This window comes from Podarcis tiliguerta, assembly GCF_965153285.1.
Source record: "Podarcis tiliguerta genome assembly, chromosome: 8".
Classification (NCBI taxonomy): domain Eukaryota; kingdom Metazoa; phylum Chordata; class Lepidosauria; order Squamata; family Lacertidae; genus Podarcis; species Podarcis tiliguerta.
In genome coordinates, this window is record NC_139541.1 from 61,889,438 (window position 1) to 61,910,349 (window position 20,912).

At 41.7% G+C, this 20,912-nt stretch overlaps 2 protein-coding genes and 1 long non-coding RNA gene across 5 annotated transcripts in view; 2 read left to right on the plus strand and 1 right to left on the minus strand.

Moving 5' to 3' along the window:
• LOC310684850 overlaps positions 1-20,912 on the minus strand; it is a 231,750-nt gene that overhangs the window by 95,713 nt on the left and 115,125 nt on the right. The window lies entirely within an intron of this gene.
• HMGN2 (high mobility group nucleosomal binding domain 2) lies at positions 2,620-7,439 on the plus strand. 3 transcript variants are annotated; one of them, XM_083456349.1, is made up of 6 exons: positions 2,620-2,971; positions 5,261-5,305; positions 5,649-5,678; positions 5,868-5,918; positions 6,076-6,171; positions 6,529-7,439. In XM_083456349.1, exons 1-6 carry the CDS (start codon positions 2,957-2,959, stop codon positions 6,562-6,564), a joined length of 273 nt encoding a protein of 90 aa, XP_083312475.1. In that variant the 5' UTR covers positions 2,620-2,956; the 3' UTR covers positions 6,565-7,439. The 3 variants fall into 3 exon arrangements, with proteins under 3 accessions (XP_083312475.1, XP_083312473.1, XP_083312474.1); XM_083456347.1 differs by lacking the exon at positions 2,620-2,971 and adding an exon at positions 3,063-3,242; XM_083456348.1 differs by lacking the exon at positions 2,620-2,971 and adding an exon at positions 3,879-3,908.
• The window catches only part of RPS6KA1 (ribosomal protein S6 kinase A1), a 111,260-nt gene continuing 103,004 nt past the window's right edge, over positions 12,657-20,912 (plus strand). The window contains exon 1 of the mRNA XM_083455080.1: positions 12,657-12,713. The gene's annotated coding sequence lies outside the window, so the exon portion shown is untranslated. The remainder of the gene's footprint in view (positions 12,714-20,912) is intronic.

A 20,912-nucleotide genomic window follows, 5' to 3' on the forward strand; every position in this document is an offset into this window, starting at 1 on the left:
TTTTCAGGGTGTCCAGTAGGTTTTCAGTGGAACTTGCTTCTGTGTGCTTAATGTCAATGACTTTAATCTGACTAAACAGGCTTATAGTACATGCTTGCCTGTTTAAATGGCTTGTAGATCACACTGAGAACAATTGGAATGAATGGCGGCTGTGTTGCCGTTATGTGGTTCATTGCACCTACTGTTAAGGGGTATTTCTATTCCTGGAGAATGAGAGTAAGAGGCCAACTTGAGTTATTTTTAAGAGTGCGAAGTTATTTAGCTCTACTGTAGTAACTGTGTTCATAGTGAAATATAACTAGAATCCTGATGGAATTAAAAAAAGTTGAAGATTGTTAGATTTGGCAACTGGCATATGAAATGTTAAATCTTAAAAGTGCTTCATGTAGTTACCAATATTGCTTCCAGCCTGTTTAAAATTCTAAAGCAAGGATGGGAAACCTTGAGCCTGGGTACCAAAAGTGGTCCTCCATGACTGTTTTGTCTGGCCTTCTGGGCGCCTTCAGTCTCATGCCCATGCTAGAGTCCTGGTTAGAATGTGACCTTGAATTGTGATAATGCCTCTTGCTTGCCTGGTTGGAGGGAAGCACATACATTTTATAAACCTTTGCGTCGCTGGAAGGAAGCTTAACGTACAAAAGTAAATCTCTCTCTTTGCTCCACCCACCCTTGGGTCTGGTCACCCATGCAGCCTTGGATGGTTGCCAACAAAGGAATTTTGCCCTAAGACTGAAAAAGGTTCCCCATCCCTGAACTCAGGAGCGTATCTAGGAGTTTGTGAAGTTGGCCCTGCTGAGGGTGCAGGCACAGCAGGACACAAAAATCACGCCTTTCCACTCTGGCTTGGAGTGGCTAGGAGCCCACCTGCCCATCTACATGCTCCCCAGACTGTTGCTCTGCTGCTCTGGACAGCAGTCAGGTGAAGCATGCAGGCTCCTCTGGGTGCCTTGGCAGGAGCACCTCCCAAGTGGAATGCGGTGAAGAAGGATGTCATAAGAAGACAATCCCTGCTGAATCAGGCCAATGGTCCATGTAATCCATCATCCTGTTCTCACACTGCACGACCAGATGTCTGCTGGAAATCCATTTGGTGTTCTGCCGTGGAGGCAGAGCATAGCCATCATGGCTAGTAACCACTGATAGCCTCAATCCCCATACATTTGTCTAATCCTCTTTTTAAGTCACCCAAGTTGGTAGCCATCACTACATCCTGTGAACATAGTTGTGTCTAGTTCAGCATTCTGCTTCCAAAAGTAGCCCCTTCGGCAATTGCCTAGTTGGTGGCACGCTGCCTCTGAACAAAGACGATAAGATCCTCCATTATTAGCTGTGCATGTGCAATTGACGAATGTGCTCTAATGCTATATAAGCCACATGAAATTATTCATACGAGTGAAGCCATCACTGCAACTCTCTCATTTAACTTCACCCTGAATGTAACCTTTACCACTTAATAGTGCAAGCTGTAATGATGTTGCATGGTGTGTGCATTGCAAGGGAAGTTATGTTAAGGGAGACACTACATACGATGACAGATCCAATGTGGGCAACAAGCCTTTTTCTGCAGGTATTCCATATCTGTCCCTGTCTCTTTCTAACTGCTGGGGTTTGGGGTGGGTATTCTACCAGCAGCAGGACAGAATGGTGCTGAAAAGGACAGCTCCTCACCTGGCCCCTGCCAAGGAAGCGTTTTCGGTAAAAGTGTCCCCGCGCCACAAGAATGCTTCCGTTCCCCCTCTTTCTCCCTTTGGAGAGGGGGAAGGCGAGGTGGCTGCTGCACCTGAGGCCCTTTGCTGCTCGCTCTTGAGGGAGACCCTGCCAGTTCGTAGTCAAGGTTGAAAAGGAAGAGGGCGCTGTGGGTTGCGTTCTGCCCTCCTCAGCTAGGCAATGACCGCACCTTCCTTTCCCTTCGAGCGCTAGAAGAGGCCACCATCTTCTTCTACCCAAGCTTCCACCCAGATTTCTTGTTGTTGTTGTTGTTATTGGCTTGGAGGGCCAGGAAGAACAGGGGAAAGGCCTTTTCTCGGAAACATTTTCTTCCTGCCTGCGCCTTCGCAGGAGAGGCGCGCCATGGCTTGTGCAGGTGCGCCAGGCAGGTCGGTCTTTCGCCCTCCTGCAGCGAGAGAGAGACACTGCACTGGCTTCTCAGCGGTAACTTTCGACCGCAAGCTTTATATACGCTTACCTGGGCGCAAGTCCAGTCACCGCGCCAGAGGAGTTGTGAAGATTACGCAGAGAGCTCCGTCTCAGCCAAGAGGATTTATTTATTTATTTATTTAATTTTGCAGTGCGCTTTTTTAAAACCCAAGAGAAATTTTTGTTTTTTAATTATTTTTAATGGAGGGGGGAGGCAGCAAGAGTGGTATGAGAATCTACGAAATGCATTTTTCTTTCTTGCGTACATACGTAACGAAAAAGAGGTCCGGGTTATTTTAAAAAAATAAAATTCTATACGGCGCCGAGGGTCGGTCTTAGTACTGCCATTTATTGTTGTCATTAAAACAAATTCGCGCCGTGGTCGAAAGACCGAGCAACAGCTCTTGCAGGGAGGATTTACTAGTTGCGCGCGCGCCCCCTTCGCTCCTCGCCTCCCCTCGCAGCGCCCGCCCTGGCTGGCCCTTGCCACGTGACGCGCTCTGTCCAATAGGCAGCCGGGGCGGTGGGGATCCGGCTGGAACCGGTTGGGCCGCGTCCGGCTCTATATAAAACTTTATAAACACCCGATTCAAATTAGTGGGGTCGTGAGCGACACGAGCGAACCCAACAAACGGAGCCCCCCTTTCTCTCTTTTCCTCTTCTGCTCTACCTTACTGCGCGGCTTCTCTGCACCCCCCCTCCTTTTTTTATTTTACAGGCGGTTGAGTTTCTCCCTTCCCTCCTACAGAGACCGCGCTTTTATATTTCCAACCCAGCCTCCTTTTTCTCTTTCTCTCCCCCTCTGTCACGCGCCGCCGACATGCCCAAGAGAAAGGTACGTGGCTGCGGCGAGAGAACCTAATGGCTCGGACGGGAGACGGGGAAGGAGGAAGTGGGGAAGAGACATGGTAGTTTGCAGAAGGAGCGGTGCTTATGCGGGGATGAGATTTAGATCAGCCGCCATTTTCTTTCCTTTCTCCTCCTCTTTCTCCCTCTCCCCCCCACCCTCCCCGGTTCTCCTTTCCTTCCTCCTCCACGAGCGGTTAACGGTTGTGAGGCGGGGGAAGCGCGCGAGGCGGCTCGACGGTGCTTCTGAGGACTTAAAAGTGAGGAGGAGGAGTGGGCGGAGCGGAGCGAGAACGACCGTTAACCGTCGCGCATTCTTGATCGCCGGGGGTAGGGAGGGGGGGAACTATAAGGAAGAAGAGAGAGCGAGAGAGACGGCGCGCGCGCGCGCGCACTCGAATGGGCGCGAGAATATTAATCATTGGCAGTTTCTCGCCCGCGCGCTCACTTAAGTCCCCACCAATAGGGAAGGGGCACGCGCCCGCCAGCGGGTGGGCAGAAGAGCAAGATATGGAAGATAAGAGACTAAGCTTAGCCGGAGCGAGCTGGCTGTTTTTTTTGGCGGGAGGGTGGTTGGCTGGAGAGAGGCACGTGCGTGGCTGGTTGTAGCTGTTTGGGCGCGCGCGTGCGCGCCCGTGCAAACATAAAGCGGGGTACGTTGGAAAAATGGGCGCGTGCGCGCACTCCCACTGGCGTTCTGTCATCCGCCTCCCCCCCCCCCCGCTTCCTTCACAAATAAATACAGTAATGGGGCGGGGGGGGGCGCAGGCTTTTCTCCCCCGCCATCCCCCGCGCTTCCGAAAAGGCGGGAAGGCCAAAAAAAAAAGCGGTAGTTTTGAAAGCCCTGGGGGAGGGGAAAGATCAGCCCTATGGAGTCCTGGCGAGAGACTTGTCAGTTGTTTGCGCGGGGGATGGAGGTTTCCCCTGTCAGTGAAGATGTTGGAGAGGCCCCGCCTCCCGCCCTACATGCGCTCCTTAGCGAATCTTTCCCGCCCCCTGCCTTCTCTCTAAGGGGGAAAGTGACCATCTTAAGTGTTGAGAGGCGAAGGAGGGTTAGAGTTGCCCACACACGTACACGTTGTGGCTTGCTTCTCTGGAGCCCTTTAGGTTGCCAAATCCACCTTCAAGGAGGCATTCGGGATTGTTTTCCCAATTGTGTCTTGGAAGGAGGGGGTATGTTGGGCCCAGGGGAGTTGCCTGAGCTCTGAATCTAGGGATGATCCCTTAAGGCTTAAAGCGACAAGAGAGTCGGTACAGCCTTAAATGTCGCACAGTGAGTGGTTTCATAGGTCTGAAGAGGCACTAGGGGTAGGCAGGCAAGCAAGGTTCAAATTGCAAGATCAAAATTCCAGAAATAAGTGAGATCTTGGGTCTGTTACACGGACTCAATAGAGGTCATAGTGTTCTGAAATAAAAGGAGCCATTATGTTGCCTAGAGCTGCAGTGTTGGGGAATAAAGAATAATGCATCAAAATTAGGGGCATCTGGCAATGCTGTTATCCACACAACCCTCCCACAAACACATCTCTCATTGGGAGAACATATGGTCACTAAGGATGCAGAAGTGCATACAATATAGCCATTTTTTAAAATTAGAAGATACTAGTAATATATCAAATTTATTGAAATGATAATAATGTCAAAAACTATGGGAACTTGCATTGAGTAAAACTTGGTTCTGTAGGAACATAAATTGGAATATTGCAATAGTTGATGCTTCTGACAACACTATATGGCCCCAGGGAGCATCTTCTATGCCGCATATTTTCTTTATGCAACCAGAAAATTTATTTTATTTTTCACAAGCAATTTCTTGGTTTTCTGAGCATAGGATTTAAAATGCCAACATCTTGATTTAAAATATAAAGGCCATAGCTTAGTAGTAAAGCATCTGCCTTGCACACATAAGGTTCCAGGTTCAATCCATGCTTCTCCAGATAAGGCTGGGAAAGAGTTGCCTGAAACCCTGGAAAGTGCTGCCAGTCAATGTAGACAATACTGAGCTAGATTGACTAATGGTTTGATTCTATATATCTGTACTGCTTTCTGTACTGCATACAGGGAGGAAAAATAATATTAAGTAGTTGTGAGAGTGTGTGCTATTTTCAAATTTGAGGAAAAGGAATCGGACAAAGATGAGATTGTCAGCTTTGCAATGCATTAAATATTTTTCTTTATATAAGTAACATTAGCTTATCCAAGTTTTTAAAACCTCCGAATAAATTAGATTGATGGCGTAGGGTTTCTTCAGCTGTTTCACTTTTTAAATTCCTTATAGGCTGAAGGAGATACCAAGGGTGACAAGGCCAAAGCAAAGGATGAGGTAAGACCATTACTATATTTTTATGTTAGACTAAAACTGAAATCCCAAATGTATTCACTTGCCACTAAACCCCATTGAATTCAGTTGAGCTTACTTCTGAGTAGAGATGGTTAAGCTTGTGGTGTAATTTGCAAAGATTTGTATATATCTAGCTTTCTTACCACATTGTTCTCATTTTAGCCTTACTTGTCAGATGGAGATATGCTACTAGAAGTATGTTAGCTTTCTGATCTTGAAAATTGTATCAGTAGAATGTAATGTGTGTATTTGAATGCTGGATTTTAGGTCTCTATTCTAAAAGAAACAACTCATTCTAATGGTTAACTTTTCTTTTTTTAAACAGCCACAGCGGAGATCAGCAAGGTTATCTGCTGTAAGTATGTTGTATGATGGAATGTCCTTTAGGGTTGTTAGCAGTAGTAACTTCTAAAGAACTACTGATAGTCAACTCATTGACACCCTGAAAGGGATTAAGTTGGCTGTTAAGCATGACATCATATACTAAAGTGAACAAACACCTTATTGTTTCAAAACTACTTTTGAATTGTTCTGTCTTTTCTAGAAACCTGCTCCTCCAAAGCCAGAACCTAAACCTAAAAAAACAGCTCCAAAGGTAAAATTCAAATTGTATGCAATTTGAACTCGAATACATCTTTGTTCTCTGGTCTGAGATACTTATGTTCAAACAATTGTTTTAAATTGTGTGAAGTCCTTTATATCAGCAGATGTTTATGGTTTGTGAACTATTAATTATTTCCATTGATTGGCAGAAGGCTGAGAAGGTACCTAAGGGGAAGAAGGGGAAAGCTGATGCAGGCAAGGATGGAAACAATCCTGCAGAAAATGGAGATGCCAAAACAGACCAGGTATAATAGCAATATAGTAGATTTCTTTACTTTGCTAAACTATATATTTAGTGATATGGACCAACATGTTTCCTCCAAACTCCTTTGTTAATTTGTTGTGAAAGGATTGTGTATGAATGGAATAATATGCTCCCGATTGTATATGAGATTATAGTTTTAAAAATTATGTAAGAAATATTTGTCTTTGTTCTTCTGCTCAAGTCTAACATCAATACTTTCTCATAATAGCTTGCATTGTGTTAATGGGTGTGTGTCTGTTTCATATAATTTACATAGATTCATGCAGACAGTGGCCTATGTGGGTAGTAAGCTTGCATTAGCATAAAGAAAACTGACGGGACTGCCTTTGTCTTTCAGGCACAGAAAGCTGAAGGTGCTGGGGATGCCAAGTGAATTGTGTGAATTTTTGATAACTGTGTACTTCTGGTGACTGTACAGTTTGAAATACTATTTTTTATCAAGTTTTATAACAATGCAGAATTTTGTTTTACTTTTTTTTTAAAGCTATGTTGTTAGCACACAGAACGCTTCGTTGTTGTGTTTTGGGGGAAGGAGAGGGGACAAATGCCATTGACTCTGTTACTTAGAACCTGGGCTTTTAAAAGCCCCCCTTCAATTTTACAAGAGGGGGTCTACATGGACACAAGAAAGGGGGATTCCCTGATATTGTTCATCTTTGGTTTCTGAAATACTTGAGTGAACACTGAAGTTCCCAAAACGCTTGTGTCTGAGGAGAAGGTACATTTAAAACAGTACTTAGACTTCCTCTGTCTGTTCTTTCACATTGTCATTTGCATTGCATTTACCACTCCTTTGAGTGTGGCATAGGGTCTTTTGATACTTGCTCTCATAAATCAGATTCGTACTCACAGTGTCAGGCAATCCAGACTTCTGGTGTCAAATACTATGGGGTGGGGGAAGGATGGCTCTCAGATGAGCCACATTTCTTATATTGTGAATCTTCAAATTAAGAATTCTACGGTTTTGTTTTCCTCTAAAAGTCAGGGTAGGCTTGTGAAAAGTTGTTAAACAACATACTAAATGTGAAAGTGTCCACCCTCACTCTAAACTTTCCCTGTTCCAAGTAAGAATTGAAGATTTCATTGGGTTTTATATAGTAACTTTACATTTTGGTAGTCCAAGAAGAAAGGGGAGTTGGAATTTGTTGTAAAACATTGCAGATTGTAGACCATGTCCTGCCTGAATACCATTGATTGATTGTTTTATGAAAAGTACCTTTAATAAAGCTGGATATTGTTTGGCTTGGACTGTTCTCTTTTTTTACTCTGTTCTCTTTGATTTCTGGTGCTTTTCTTTCAGGGTTACATTGGTGAGCTTAAATGTAAGTATACGTTTCAAAATGGCATCGCTGTCATAGAAACACACTTAAGCATTGATCTACATGATCAGAAAAACCACATGGTTCAATTCTCTTGGGAATTTTCCAGTTATAAATGTAGGTGAAGGAATTGCATGACAAAATGCAAAAGTAGCATGTCAAGGAAAATTATTCTCCCCTCACCCCTGATGCTATTTTGAATATTTTGTCAATCAATTCCTTCTGTGTTCTATAATGGTATAATCTCAGAAGAGTTCTACCAGCCTTGTATTTAAGAACTAGCCCTGATACCCATAGGTGATAAGGAATTGCATGTGAGCAGACAGAGGATGGAAGCTCACAGCTGCTGTAAAAGAGGGTGTTTTGCCTCTTCTCCAAGCCCCCAGTAGGCTTAGTAAACATTTTTCAAGGCTAGTAACGTTTGTGGGCTTCTTTTGCAATACTGAGTTGTACTGTGTGCCTTTTATCTTAATGTTTAAGGCTCTAGACACGGGTGGGGAACCTTTTTCAACCCAATGGCCTAATTTCCTTGTGAACAAACTTCCAGGAACCATATGCCAGTGGTAGTTAGGCAAAAGAGGGATAAAACAGTTTTGACTCTTTACCTTTAGACTAGGGTTGCCATACATCCGGAATCTCCCAGACTTATCTGGAATACTGCAGTTGGCAGCAGGGTCCAGGCGGAAATCGACTGTGTCCGGGAAAATCCGGACTTATGGCAGCCCATGACGGCAGGGCTATTTTTGCCGATTTTCCAGTAAAGGAGCTCAGAAACTGCAAATTTCTGTGATTTTGCCAAGAAAGCTCAACAGCTTTTCTGTCCAGATTTTCACTGTTTGAAATATGGCAACCCTACCTTTAGACAGGAGGCTACATTCCAGCCACACAAAAGTTGGAGGTTTCAGCATACATGCATAGCTCTCCATCCAAGTAAGCAAGAAGAATTATTACAGTTCAACAATACATTGCAGCCAGGCAAAACTACTCAACAACAGTTGGTGAAGTTTGTGCCTTAGAGCCCTCTCTTGGAGGGCCCTATGCAGCTCTGAACCTGAGGCTCCACTCATTCCATAGACCAAATCTGCTTAGGTAAATTACAGGATTTAGTCATCTTGCCTTTATTGTTCAAAAATAATAATTACATGTGACTCTTGGTGGCTACAGCAGTATGGAATGGAGTAGGAATTCATGGAGAGGTATACGGTGGACAACTCCATTTGAATGCTTAACACAAGGTTGAATTGAAGGCCAAGAATGGTATTACACAAGGAGTAAGCAGTGATTTGGTTTAGATCTGATCATGTTGTTAAATTAATCTTAAAATAACCAAAAAGAAAGTAGCACCATAAAAATACAAAAGATTCAAAGGCTCTAGAATGCAATGGGACTTTCTTTTTTGTAATATGGAATCAAGTTGAATCCAGCAGGTTGAGCAGAGTGCTGAGACTCAGGTTGGGTGAGACTAAACCTTCCAGTGCATCAGCTCTTTTACAGCACTTTCTATAAGTCCTCATACTGTTTTCAAAATTAGTAACTTAGCATGACCTTCCAAAAGCAGATAGGTGTTAATTTGCATAATTGGATTTTGTGACAGCAAAAAATAAAATTGGAAAATTAAGGAGTTTTGCAGATGCTTGCTGCTCCTTTCATTAGATTGCTCTTTCGTCATAAGCACACCATTCCCATCTATTCTTTCCATACTATAATGCTGCTGCTGTGGGCCTCTTCTCAGATGCATAAGTTCAGCACACAAGCAAACAAAAACTTGCACATCACTGCTAGGGCGGTACTAAATTTCCTTCAGGAAATGATACAAATCTCCAGGTCTAATGTGGGTTATTTGAAACAACTATCATGTTGCCAATATCCCATTGTAGAGAAGGTGCTTGAGAGGGTGGTGCTGGCTAAGCTCTTATCTGTTCTTGTAGGAAATGTTTAGACCCTTTCCAGTCTAGATTCAGGCTTGGTTTGGCATCTGTACCAGCTTTGGTCATGCTGATGGATGGGGAAGGCAACCTTGTTAATTGTGGATCTCTGCAGCTTTTGATACCATCCACCAGGGTATCCTGAGCAGCTCTGAGATAGGTGTTGGAAGCACAGTGTTGCAACCATTATCGGCCCTTTGCGTTTTGAACTGTGGGAGTTTACAGGGTTCTGTCACCAATGGTGTTGAAACATTGGGTGGTGTCATTGGGGGATTGGAGTGGCATCAATATGCTCTCTATACAAGCCAGGTGAAGCTGTGCAGGTTCTGGACTCATGCCTGAATTTAGTGGTGTGCCAGTGAATCCCCAAAAGATTGAGGTCCTGTGAGTAGATAGTTTCCAGATCCAGAAATCAGGCAAATTGCTTGTTCTAGATGGGGTTGCACTCCCTCTGAAGGAATGTAGTCCTTTATTACCTTTGCCTGGTAGGTCAGTGTGACAACTGGAAGACTACCTTCACAGTTCGCACTCTGGAAAGGGAGTTTGCAAGCCTACATGTGTTAAAACAACTTTTGTTCTAAATTATGCAAAGAATAATTTCTCTAGTACATAATACCATTTCAAGGCTATGTCCTTGTACAATGACTCAGCACTGCAGTCGTTTTCCCCAGTTGATTCCTGTATGATACCATGGCGTTGCCTGGGTGTTTCTGTGGAGCGATGTTTTCATGAGTCCTTGGTGTAGACTTCTGGTTCCCCCTGCACCTCCCACACATTCCATCCCTGTTTTCTTCCATATCCACATGCAGCACCTGATTAGTCTCCCTTAACCAGATGTACTCCAAATCGCACTTCCATCTCCCTCTGTTTCTCTCCCCGCCCTTCTTAACTGCTTCAACTTTCACTTTCCCAACATCCCAAATCCCTTAGTAACAGTTGCCAAGACTGCCCATAACACTCTCACACTGAACTATTTACATTTAACTTATTCCCTGTTTTCCCAGCTTAACTAGCCTTAGCAAATATATTCAACCCAAAACAGAAATGGTAAACTTGTCAACACAAACATGCATGTATACATAAAAATACATCTGCCACACCTATGTTACAGCTTTCCTGAACAGCAAAATCCTAGCCTGATGGCCTATGGGCTGGTAACCTCTATAAAGTATTGGTGTAATGGGCTGGTTTTCAAACTGGTCTAGTAGCTATAGATACAAATTGCAAAAGTCTCTTGTTGAATATGACCCATAAGCACATAATGCCAGTGTGGTGTAGTGGTTAAGAGCGGTAGTCTCGTAATCTGGGGAACCGGGTTTGCGTCTCCGCTCCTCCACATGCAGCTGCTGGGTGACCTTGGGCTAGACACACTTCTCTGAAGTCTCTCAGCCCCACTCACCTCACAGAGGGTTTGTTGTGGGGGAGGAAGGGAAAGGAGAATGTTAGCCACTTTGAGACTCCTGAAGGGGAGTGAAAGGCGGGATATCAAATCCAAAATCTTCTTCTGAAGTTAGTGCAGTGGCTGCCAATATACTACAAGGCTCACTTCTGGATATTTGTATTGAAAGCCCTATACAACTTGGACCCTGGAGACCTGAGAGGACAGCTGCTCCTGTACAGACCTTTTCACTTATTAAGATTTACCAGGGAGGCCCTCTTAGCTGTAGCATCTCAAGCTGAAGCAAACTATGAAGTAAAAATGAGAGAGCTTTCTTGGTGATGACACCCCAGCTCTCGAGCTCCCCTGCGGAATTTTGGCCTCCAATTGAAGATCTGGCTTTTTTTCTGGGATATGCACTAAAGTTTGGTGCCAGGATGGATATACTGTTGCTAGTTGTAATTCATCTGCTTTTTATGTGAGTTCTGTTTTAACAATTTGTAAATTTTAGCATATATATTTTTTGTCACTGATGATGTAAATCATCTTGTGAAGGTAGATTCTCTGAAAGGTGGGATAAAATTCTATATTAATAAATAGATTTGCTGGCCACATTTGTAAAGTGTGCCCCTTTCTGTATCTGGCTGGTCAAGGTAATTAACATGAATATACAGTCCGAAGCATAGGCTCAATTTATGCACACACTCAATGCAGTAATCAAATTAAATTTTTTTTTACTACATTGGGGGTTCTGGTAAAACATTTTCTACATTGTGGTCTTTGATGTTCCACTCATCAAGTTTGTCTGTCCCTGATGATTGATTTTTTTACGTGAATAATGTAAATATGTAGTTAATTGTAGTTTGGTATTTAATCATTCAGCTTTGGGGAATAAAATAAGTTGCTATGCCCAAATTGTAAAATTAAATTTGAGTCAAATTATAAATGAGATTTATTTTGATATTGAAAGGTGGGGACCTCTAAACCTCTCCCTTTGGGAAAAGGTTAATGTCCTCAAAATGAATGTTGTTCCAAAGCTTTTATACATTCTTAGAGGATTACCAATATATATTCCCAAATTATACTTCCAAAAAATAAATTAACTATTTAGATCTTGTCTGTGGGGTACAAAGTCACCAAAAATATCACTCCATAAAATGCAACTTCCAACTAAGGAAGGCGGCTTTGGGCTCCCAAATCTGGAATCATATCACCAGGCTTACCTACTGAGTAAGACTAATTGGAGAGCTAGCAGGAATCCCAATTGGGCTACTCTCGTATATAGTTTCTTTGAACCTCTTGTAGGGTGGACTAAATTCGGCTCCAATTTTATGAAATATCCTATTATCCTGGAGTCTATTAAAGCACCTATAAAAATTTGGATGAATATAAATAAAAATAAGGACGACCCCTATCAGCATGAGAAATAAACAATATGGGCCAACCCAAAATTAAAAATTGGAAATCAAGTAATAATTTGGCAAAATTTGATGAAAAAAGTTATTTTGACTTTGAATCAATTAATTGATGAAAATTATAAATTTGTGGAATATAAGACTTTGCAAGTAAAGTATGGATTAACCAATGAAACACAATGGCAATGTGGCACGGCGTTTCCGTGCGCTGCTCTGGTTTGCCATAAGCGGCTTAGTCATGCTGGCCACATGACCCGGAAGCTGTACGCCGGCTCCCTTGGCCAGTAAAGCAACCCCAGAATCGTTCATGACTGGACTTACCTGTCAGGGGTCCTTTACCTTTACCTTTTTTATATATATCATTTGATTCTAGTGGAACCTCTAAGTGGTTTACAAGAAATATTAAAATTATCTTTCTCCTTTCTTAGTTAATATTCAGCAGAACTCAAAGATTGTAAGAGTTTACTCAGTTGAAAAGGATTGTGGTAAGTTTTGCCTTTGGTGATTTGTATTTTTATTTTACTTATCCTTTTAAAGGGAAATTGGACATACTGCTCTCCACAAATGTGCCTGTAAAAACTATCGCTGAGAGTTTCTGATTTCTGCATGACAGTGTGCCTGGTTGCAAGTCTTCAGAACATCAGTCACTGTCTTCATACTATACAAACCTTTGCTTGCCCGTACCTCCCAGGTGTTTATGCCACCCTTTGGAGAGAGAAATGAATTTGTATCTACTAGAACTCAACTATGGAATTTAGAAAAAGAAGCAATCAGAATTGAGACAATACATTGGCACTTCAATGCATGTTTATTTGGAAGCAAGTTCCATTGAACTCACAGCTTTTGAGTAGACTTGTCTAGAATTTGTAGCCTAACACCACCATTATGAGTGCATTGGTATTGTTGCCATCGAACACAATGAAATTTGCAAATATAGGATCTGACTGAAAGCAACTTTTTGTACTTTGGATTCCCGTAGATATGAATGTTCACACTGCAAAGAAGACTGTGTAGATTTCATTTTCAATAATGGTGCCAAAGTGTCTACTATAGACCTTGCATGTTCATGCAAACATGAGTTTTTCATGTTCAAGTAATGGATGATTTGTGCCTTCTCTTCAAGTTGTAGCGCAGGAAATTGTGGTTTTCAGTCTCATGATATTTGTGCATGACTGCCAAAAAAAAGCTTGATTAATGAAACATACAGTAAATCTTTTAAAGTGGCTGTACATTGCATAACTTACCTTTACTATATTTTTAGTCCTTTTCTTCTAAGCATACTTTAGAATGTGTATTTGTACATTTGACTAATTTAGGCAGTTTTCCAAATTAAAACTACAGTATAATTGTGCATAGAGGCTGAGGAGAGAGGACTCCTGTTTTAATCCAAATATAACAAGACTAATTGCAACAGTGTAGTGAAAGGGGCCATAGCTCAAGTACTATAGTGTCCGATTTGCATGCAAAAGTACTTAGGTTCAATCCCTGGTATCGGATTAAAAAACGAGCTGCTGACAGGTTATGGAAAAAAATCTGTCGTAAAATCCTGGAAAGCTACTGTTGGATCATAGACAGTAGTGAGCTAGATAACCACAGATTAGCTAACCTGATACAAATTTTCTGATAACTTGTATTTCTTTCCAATCCTTTTCCTTAAAAGTCAAACTTGGCACACTTTTTATCACATTTGATTAAAATGCTTGTGGGCCCAGGCAGTTACTTTGGAGCCAAATAACCTCAGGCCTCCAGTTGTCCATTTCTGTTTCATATACTGTCCTAATACACTCTGAGATGACTTTTAGGGGAGAAAATGCTTTTGATTGCTCCCAAAAGAAGACGATTCTCAAAACCTGTTGGTATAAATGTTTTGAGGGGTGTTACAGTGGGTTTTATTCAGTGTTCAGCCATGCTCAGAGTGGGCCCAATGGAATTAATCAACACTGCTAACTTGGGTCTATTTAATTTCAATGGGTCTACTCTGATTAGAACTTCATTGGATACAATCCAGTAGCTTTATCATGATAAAAATTGAATTATTCTTTGTAATGATAATAATTATTATTATTGGCAAAGTCTTGGTATGTTTGATGACCAAAAAGAAATCATATTTATGTATTTAAATAGTTCAGTTCAGAAATTCCAATATGAAGCTATATCTGCTTTCCTCACACAACAGGCATTTTTAAAAAGGTTCAAGCTTTGTTACAAACAAGATTATATGGTAAATGTGCATTGCAGTTGCCTATATATAAGCGATCCACTTCATGAAGTGTAGAATGTGGAAGTGGGTTGCCCAATTTTTTTCTTCCTTGATGGCAAACCCCACAAAGACATTTGATATGCCTCGGAGTTTCCTAATCTCCAGTCTTGTGAGAAGGGAAATCCTTGATTCCTACAGTAGATGCAAACATACAGAGGGATACAGAGGGATCCTTTTTCAGCTCAAGTGTTTGAGTCTGTCAATTTGTTTATCCTTGCAGTGAGTAATTTCCCTTCACACATGCAATATTTGGTTATGTTCCAGAACTTTGCATTTTAAAAGCATCACAGAAAGCCCAGTTTAAGAGCTTTTGAAGATGTCAATTAAATTGAACTTTCCCTTTGGAAATTCTCTCCTATGCTGGATAGTTGCAGAATTGTGCACACTAGGAACAAAAGTGTTGTGTGGTGTTTTTTTAAAAGAGAAAACTTTAAATTTCCTGTATATTGACATAATCTTGCAAAACTATTTAATTGCCCAACAGGGAGGAAGTATTCCCCTTTTCTCTCTCTCTTAAAGTAGAGCAATTGAAGTTAGCGTAACCTGTCTATTAACTTGCCTATTAATAAAAGTGGGATGTTACATATGGAGGAATTTGGCAGTGGGTTATTGGAGCCTTCTCTCAAAATGAATTGGAACTGACACATTTTATGCATTCTTGGTCCAGTGAAATGGGGCACAGTGTATTTTATTCCTAAAACAACAACAACTCAAATGAAGTCCCAAGTGTTGAATTATTTCATCCTATCACAAACTAAGGGACTGTTTTTGAATTCGGTGAGTCTGGGCTCAAATTGCAGCTCTTAGGGGAATAATTGCTTTGTATGTTTCTATCTTAATTGCAATTACTTGCAATATGCTACCTCGAATAGCAGGAAGGTCCCTCAGGTAAACCCTTAAAAAGGCATGTAGGAAAAAAGAATGTCGAAAACATAAAAGCTCCATTAATGACAATTCCATAAACTAAAATAACTGATTATGATCTGTTGTGTCCATTTTATTCAGTTTTAAAATATGCTGTTCTTCAACCAGAGTTAGGCAAATCTGTACATTTTGGTTTCTCTCAGGCTGGGTTTACATTACTATCTTAAAGCAGAGCTAGGTTGCTTTCCCCCCCAATTTGAATCTAAGCTGGTTTAGCAGGGAATGCATCAAAATGCAGTCTTTTGGAATAAATGACAGGATAGATAAGGATTGTGGCTGTGTATACTGCTTCCCAAAGCAGCAGTGAGAGCTCACTAGATGCATAGTAAACAGGAGTGTGTACACAGCCTCAATTTCTCGTTTTCCAAATCTTAAGTTCAGTTCTACACATTCCCATACCAGTTTGTGATTCAGAAAAATGTCCTCCTGAAAATTCATCAGCATTTTAGTGTGAACTTCTCATAGAATTTTTTGTATGCTATTATCTTAATATATACGGTACATTTTTGCAAAGCAGGGTTCCCTACTTTAAAGCACTTGTGTGTGTTGTTTTCACACTTTTATGCACCCTGTATTTGCATTTTTATACTCATTGCTTCATTGGAGAACAACACTGTAAATTTTGAAGGCTGGCTGTGCTTTGATTTGCTGATGATCTTGGAAAGTGTGAATTAGGTAGATCCACCTTTAAATGCAAACTGAAATGATGTTCTCCCACAACCCTAATTTCAACCTTTACCTTATTAAGACCAGAATTCTGTGTGCTTAACTGGGAGTAAACCTTATTAAACTCGGTGGAACTTGCTTCTGAGTAGATAGCTATAAAATTGCCCTGTAAAATAACACTCTTTCCACAGCAACCGCACAAGATTCAGAAGAGCTGGTTTACACTTTATGCAACAAACATGTTTGGCATAGCTACAGCAGTGTTGTGCTAGTGTTGCACCAGTATTTCCTGCTGTGAGGACACATTGTGCAAGAAAGACACACATCTCCAAACACACAGTTGCTCCAGCTGCTGCGCTGGACAGGCCGCTGACAAAGGGAATATATTAAATGGCTTTTGCTTATCGAGAAAGCTCAACAATTGAACAAGTCATTGTTATTTTATTGCAGTGAAATCACACTGCAACTTTAAAAGGGATGGCTTCTTGTCATGTACCTAGTTTGAACGCCTGGAACTCTATTTTAACAGAAAACAGTTTGTTTCCACAATGAATTGATAGAGACTGCTTGAAATAGCCTAGGTTAAACATCTGCAGTGAGGTAATGTATTCCACTGGAGTGGTGTCTTGACTCAAACTTGAAGGCAAGATACAAACCATCAGAGAAATCTCCACATTTAATGTCTACTGTAAACACAGTACTGCCTGGCTTTGGTCCACAAGGTCATTTCACTAACGCATTTAGATAAGAACCATTTTGTTCTGCAGTTCAGTGTCTGACAAAAAATATGTTGTTCATCTCACTGTCCACTGTGGGGGAATTTTACACCATTAATTACCTTATTATCATGTTAGGACAGTAAATATCCTGCAGGTGGGGATTAGGCTTGTAGGTGATGTTTATTTTATTTTTCATTTTTGCAATTTATATTCCACCTTTCCTCTCAGAAGCTCAAAGTAGCATACATAGTTCTCCGCTCCATGTTATCCTCACAGCATCCCTTAAAGGTAGGTTGAGTTGAGAGTGAGTGACGAGCCCAACATGTGTTATGAGTTTAAAAAGCAATTTCCCTCCTTGCAGATAACAGGGCTCTTTCAGACTGGAAAGAAAAAGTGATCCCTTATCTCTTTCCCACTTCTGGAAACTCCCTACGCATGTGGTATATGCTACAGCAATAAGCCTCTCAGTTTTGGAGTTGGCAACCAGTCCCCAAGCTGTAATTCTTGATAGCGCAACAGAGGAGGTTTCAGCCAGATGAGAAAGGAGGAAATGGTGTCCCTTTTCCATCTCCTGAATCCTGCCCTACTTTGAGCTCCAGCAGAGTCCTCCAATCTCCTCCTCCAAGTGGCCTGGAGTTCTGAACAAGAATACTGCTGTCCAGGGCTGGGGATTCTCACTGCAACAATTTATTGCAGCCCTCCCTTCTCATATCTAGCAGCTGTTTATCCCTCGTGGGTTTGTCAAATTCCTTTTGAAGTCACCTAAGCTGATGAGCTTATGGAATTCACTGCCAATAGCCAATTGTATTCTCTGTGCAGACATACTTTCTGCCTACCCCGAATATACTGCCAGTCAACTTCATAGGCTGGCCCCAAGTTATAGGATTATGGGGGCACAACATGAAGTCCTTTCTATCCATTTTCTCCACACCATGCATGATTTTATCAGACTTGATCATGTCCCTACCCCACCCCCCTTAGTAATATATTTTTTCTAAACACCTGAGAGCCCAAAACTCTTCCAGCGATTCCTTATAAGCACAGTGTTCCAACCTTCATTTTGGTTGCTGCCCCTTTTCCAGCTCTTATATATGGTGGGATGACCAGAACTGTTCAATGTATTCCAAACGTCACGTGGCAAATTTATTTGAGGGCATTACTATACTGCCAATCTTATTACCAGTCCCTTTCCTAATAGTGCCCAATAGGATGGAATTTGCTTTTTCATAGCTGCCACAAACTGAGTTGATGTTGTAACTGATCCATCCACCGTGACCCACAGATCTCTTTCCTACTTAAAGCCAGTTCAGCCCCATCTCTCTGGGTGTATTTGCCCTGATTTACACATGAAACCTTACTTACCATTTTGTTCCCCATTCACCTGGTTTGAAAATATTATTTTGGAGTTCTTTACAGTCCACTTGGGTTACATGTCTGAATAATCCTTTTCACTCGCCATACATCTTATCAGGGACTGCTTTTAAAACCTGTTTAGTTTTCAGCAACAGTTGTGATGCAATTGTGAAAGAGGGCAGGGAATTTTCACAGTAAGCTTTGATCGTGCCCTGTTGTGGCCTATAGGGGTGTTTCACACTTGACTTAAGTGGCTCCTATTTCAATCGGGTTTGTAACTCGAATATAAAATCTTCATTCACCAGAATGCACACTCATGTTGCAAATCCATTTTCAAATAAATAATGGGTAGATAGTAACATATATGTCATCTGGTCGGCCACTGTGAGAAATGGATGCTGAACTAGATGGGCCATTGACTTGATCCAGCAGGCTCTTATAATCCCGCAAAAGGTCCTGCTGCTGAGAATTTACAGTTGCCTGAAATTTCTTCGACAGCAGAACTGAGGAATTGGGACTATCCTCATTGATTGGGAGGAGGTCTGTCAGGGATGCTTTAGTTGAGATTTCTGTATTGCAGGGGATTGGACTAGATGACCCTTGGGTTCTCTTCCAACTCTACAATTCTATGGTGTGTGCCTGAAGGTTGTGTGAAAAGGCTCCTAGTCTAGTCTTTTGCTAGCCTCCTTTTTCTCTGTGGTCATATGCCTATTCTGCCACGTGGTGGCACCAGCAAACTATTAAACTAGTGGCTGAAACCAATCTGGAAGGAATCTGTGGGCTCTAGCATTGGAATTAAAAGAGGGAGGCTTAAAATGCAACAATATTCTATAGAATTGTCCATTCCTTTCCATTCCATATCCCAGACACTCAGTATTCTGTGGCCCCTGAGCATGCTCAGTCCTCACTGAGCTGCTTTTGGTCTCCTGACCCCATCCCCAGCTTTGGTTCCACCCCCCACCCAAAAATGTACTTAAAACATCTACAAACCTTGGTGTTCCCCCAAGCCTGCTGCTGACACCTTCCTCCTGTGTGTGAATGGTACTGTTGTCCTTTGGGCGCGTGCATGTGAATGTAATATAGCTATGTTCATTTTTTTACTTGTCTGGGGTGGGTGTGATGACTATAGGGGCTATCAAGATGAATTCCTGCTCTTCAGTTTTTACCACTACACCACTGGTTATCTGTCTCTGAATTTCAGTGTTACCTAATCTCAATCTTCTATTTACGGTACTTTGCTCATTTGTCCAGATTTGCATACCACCTTTCATCACTGATCCCAAGGCACTTCTCAGCAATACATAAAGAAGGCATAGAGAGGCCTGCCACCTCTGAATGTGTTGCTCAAACTTAGAGAACCAGTTCTGCTTTCTACCTGGAGGAAGGTGTTGCTGTTGCCTCACTCTAATTAAATTACTGCGGTGGTAGGACAGTTCAAGTCAATGAAATGTTGTTAGCTGAGCAAATGAGGCCTTAGTTCTATCTTTCCTGCTCAGAGCTGCCTAGATGGGCAGAAAGCATAGTTTTCTTAGAAATGATGGGGATGGGAGGAAGAGGAGGAAGAAGACATGGTTTATTTAGTTATGGTAGCTGAGGTTAGTGTGTAGAGGTAAGTAGAAGATCAGCTATTATGGCTCTAGCTTGTCAGCATTGGGAATGCTGAACTGATCTAGTCCCATAGGATTTTCTTTTAAAAAGTGTCCTACAAGGAGCTACTCTTTGATTTTAAATTGTTTTGGGTTGCCCTGGGTAAGATAAAGTGACGGGCAAATTTAATAATAAAGTAAGTAAAAAGAACATTCAGTTGGTGTTACTGTCAATGGACTGACTGTAGGCAGGCATCCTACAGCATTCCTTTATTTTTATTTTAAATATGCATTATATTGGTTTTCAACAGAAATACAACATAAAAATGAAAACAGCATATGGAATACATATTATTGGATTGTCAGTTACAAAAAGTAACAGTAAGGAACATACATAATTGGTTCAATGATCAGCACTCTACTTGGGTTATAGTGGGTTGCAATAGCTGTGGCTACAGCATTCCTTTATAGTTAGTGACAAAGCTGGCTCTGAGGAAACAAAATTCAAGGGGCCTTCAAACATTCTAGAGGATCGGTCTCAAAATTTAAGGTGACATTAACAAATTGGAGCAGAGACTAATATCAAGCATTGACAGAAAATACGCCTCTGTATAAGATGCGTTGGGCCTGGGGTGCCTAAGTTGTCTAGCTTCATGTTTGTGATGGGCCCCAAGTGCTCACTGGTTTGTTGCCCCCAGCTGGCCCTTTAAGCAAGCCCCAATCCACACCACCACACTTCCAAGCACCAACCTGGCAATGGTTCCTGAGGAGTCCAGGGAAGAGGAAATAAATGTGAAGGGCTGAGTATGCCCTCCCAGGTCCAACAGTTTCTGGATACTTAGCAGTGTTTTTTTTTTTTTCATACAAGTGCTTCTCAGCTTCTTTACATGCCACTAGAAAAAAAAAAGTTGCACAGAGGTCTCCCTCAAAAAGGATGCAAACTAAACTTTATATTTATTTATACATGCATGCATATAATTTATGTACTGCTCACCATTTTAAAAATCTCTTTGATTTGCAAGAAAGAATACAGTCATAGGATCCCAAGCTAAAATCTCCAGGATCCATAGTATCAAAATACAATAAATACTAAATTGCAGCACTTACCGGCACAGTTCCCAAAAAAGTTTCAGTACTTGTTTCAATAAATGATGACTGTGTGGGAGAGAAGGTCAA

Coding starts and splice junctions, on each gene's coding strand:
- HMGN2 (XM_083456347.1), top strand. CDS start 3,078: ATGAGATTTAGATCAGCCGCCATTTTCTTTCCTTTCTCCTCCTCTTTC. Junction 3,243..5,260: donor GTGCTTCTGAGGACTTAAAA/GTGAGGAGGAGG, acceptor AATTCCTTATAG/GCTGAAGGAGATACCAAGGG. Junction 5,306..5,648: donor AGGCCAAAGCAAAGGATGAG/GTAAGACCATTA, acceptor TTTTTTAAACAG/CCACAGCGGAGATCAGCAAG.